Source organism: Sinocyclocheilus anshuiensis, unplaced genomic scaffold (genome assembly GCF_001515605.1).
Source record: "Sinocyclocheilus anshuiensis isolate Anshui unplaced genomic scaffold, SAMN03320099.WGS_v1.1 scaffold2162, whole genome shotgun sequence".
In the NCBI taxonomy this organism is placed as follows: domain Eukaryota; kingdom Metazoa; phylum Chordata; class Actinopteri; order Cypriniformes; family Cyprinidae; genus Sinocyclocheilus; species Sinocyclocheilus anshuiensis.
The window spans coordinates 39,567-42,829 of NW_015558536.1; the positions used below are offsets into that span (position 1 = coordinate 39,567).

Here is a 3,263-nt window from a genome sequence, read left to right on the forward strand (position 1 = left end):
CTTGATCACTCGCTCTCCTCTCGTCCTGCAGGTGGACACAGTCGCGGCTGACTTCCTGTTGCGTCGTGGCGGAGAGAGGAAGTCTAACGTGAAGACGGTGCGCTTGGGTCCGCTGTCGAAGAAGGGCTTCTACCTGGCGTTCCAGGCTCAGGGCGCGTGTATGGCCCTGCTCTCCGTCCGCGTCTTCTTCAAGAAGTGCCCCGCCGTCACCCGCGCCTTCTCCTCCTTCCCCGAGACGCTCCCTCACTCGCTGGTGCAGCAGGCCGAGGGCGTGTGTGTGACAAACTCCGCCCACACGGGCCAAGCCCCGCCCACCATGTTCTGTGGGGAGGACGGCCAGTGGGTGGGGCCTCCCTCGTCCACCTGTGTGTGTAAACCAGGGTTCGAGCCGGTGGACTCTGACCGCTGCAGAGGTGAGTTTCCTTCAAACATCTGATCAAATGTCTAATTTGCTCGTTTTAATTAATTAATTGATTCAATATGAATCAAACTCATCAGAATCAGAATGATACTATTATAGCTAAAATAGTTTTTTTTTTATATTTTCTGCTTTCATATTAATTTTAAAGTTTTAGTGGCAACACTTTACAATAAGGTTCCATTAGTTAATGATAGTTAATGTATTAACTAACATGAATAAACAATGAACAATACATTAATCACAGTATTTATTAATCTTTGTTAATGTATTAGCAGTAGAAGTTCCTGTACTTGCTTGCAGCAGCAATAATCTACAAATACAGCAATAACCAACAGCAGCAGCGTAGCAGATCTGTTCCGCCAAGACCAAATACATTAACATTGTCATGTACATCATGCTAAAATCTTCAGAGAGTTCTCATGATAGAACTAATGTTAACTAATGAACCTTACTGTAAAGTGTTACCGGTTTAGTAATCATTGTGTGTTTGTGCCATTTTTGTCGGTTTTTGTTGTTTTTAAATATGCATGTATAGTTTTTATTCATTTGCATTTCAGATTTAGTTATTTTAGTACATCATCATTTTTAGTTATTTTAAACTCGACAAACAGGAGAAATGTTGACTTTGAAACTAACTGAAATAAAATAAGTTTAAGTTTTCTATATTTTACTGTTTCATTTAACGTTTATTTCATTTTAGGTAGCAGCATTTTTTTGTTATGTTTTTAGTTTTAGTTGACTATAATAACCCTGAGCTGCGTGCAGACATTACCTTCACGTATACTGTAAAAAAATCCTTAAAAAACTTCAGTTCAGGTGCTGCCTTAAATTTGTAGGTATAATCAAATTAACTGTACAAGTCACTTCAACTTAAATTATATTCAACTGAATCTCATATAATTTAACATGTTTAGTTTAACATGTTACCATGGCTAATTGGTTATATCATTTTTTACAGTGTAAAGCAATTTATACTATATAGCAAATCTCAACTGCTTGACTATTTTGTCTCAAAGCGTAACTATAATGCATGATGATATTAAGATATTAGAAACATTAACATCGTGATTTTCTGTAAAGTGTGTGTGTGTGTGTGTGTGGGTGTGTGTGTGTGTGTGAGTGAGAGTGTGCGTGTGCGAGTGCGAGTGTGTGTGTGAGCGAGCGAGCGAGCGTGAGTGAGTGAGTGAGTGAGTGAGTGAGTGTGTGTGTGTGTGTGTGTGTGTGTGTGTGTGTGTGAGTGAACAGCGCTGTATAAATAAATTTGACTTGATTTGCATTTGTTGGGGTTTCCAGGAGCTTTAACTCTGTTCATGCATGCATATATACAGAAGAGAATTTAAATAAGAAATTAAATTTGAATAGATTTAAATGTATTTTTTGTTCTTTCTATTCTCTGGTGTTTCGATGCATGCATGTGCTCCGTGAGCTCTCGGTTGATTGTACTGACCCGAAGTGCTTTAAAACAGAAGACGGTTTCACGGATCACGTTCAGGTGTTAATTGTGCCTGTGTCCCGTTCTAAACGAGTGTGTTAATGAGCCGTGTGTCCTGCAGTCTCTCCGTCAGCGCTCTGTTTCTCTTTCTGTCCTGATGAGAAGAGCAAGCTGTGTTCAGTCTGAAGCAGCTGTGTTTATACTCCACGCTCTCTCTCTCTCTCACTGTGTGTGTGTGATGTTTTAATAGAGCTTGATGAAATGCTCTTTTAATGAGCAGGAATTGGTCTGTGGGGTGTGGCTGAGGATTATGGGTAATGCGATCCGTCTCTCTCTCCTTCGTTACTCTTTCTTCTTCTCTCCAGAGGAACATGTTCTTCTGCTGTGGTTTTTTCAGTGTAATTAGATCGAGAATCACGCTGATCGATATTTCACGCTGATCGAATCATTAATTGATTCTTTATTACAGGCTCTGCTGATAGGTCAAGTCATTTAGGTTTGGTTAATTACCCGACTTTCTGTTGAGGAATGTGTAACAATTAGACAAACGTGGACTGAAACACACAAATGCATGTGTGAGCATCAAAACAACTGCATATAAACAAACCCGGACAGCACTGCTCATTTATCAATCATTTATGAAGTATTCCACAGTAGATGAGCTTTTGTCACATTTAACTCACTTCTGCAGACCTCAAACTTTAACTAAACACACACACACACTCATCCCCCCCCCCACACACCCACACTAATATAAAGTATATAAATTTAATATACAGTACATATAAGTACACACACGCGCACACACACACACACACACACACACACACACACACACACAGTCTGGTTTGCCATCCTTGTGGGGGACTCTCCATAGGCGTAATGGTTTTTATACTGTACAGACTGTGTATTCTATTGCCCTACACCTAAACCTACCCCTTACAGAAAACTTTCTGCATTTTTACTTTCTCAAAAAACTCACTCTGTATGATTTATAAGCTTCTGAATCTATGTAGACCCCAATTTAGGTCCCCACCAGTGTAGAAAAACATGTACACACACACACACACACACACTCACACACACCTGTTTTGTGTGTAAGCTTGGATCAGTGTTAATTTAGTAATATTTATTAGGGCTCAGTAAAAAATATCTATATTTCAATATTAATTGATTCTCATTTTTACGGAACGATATCAATTCTTAAATCCCAAGAATTGATTATTCTAGCCTGTGTTCAGTTAATGGACGGAGTGTTGGAGGGCGCCTCCCATCCAATATATCACAATAAGCATTGTGCTTTGGTACTTTTAATATGAAACAAAGTCTCAGATTTCAAATTCTGTCCATTGTATTGCAGTATTCAAACAATAAATGCCGTTTTGGCGCTGTTTAATGTGAAGTGACAGA

The 3,263-nt window shown here is 39.5% G+C and overlaps 1 protein-coding gene across 1 annotated transcript in view; it reads left to right on the top strand.

The window, feature by feature from the left end:
* The window catches only part of LOC107679372 (ephrin type-B receptor 1-like), a 27,529-nt gene that overhangs the window by 12,108 nt on the left and 12,158 nt on the right, over window positions 1-3,263 (top strand). The window contains 1 exon segment of the mRNA XM_016474891.1: window positions 32-413. Coding sequence (XP_016330377.1) covers window positions 32-413 — 382 coding nt within the window.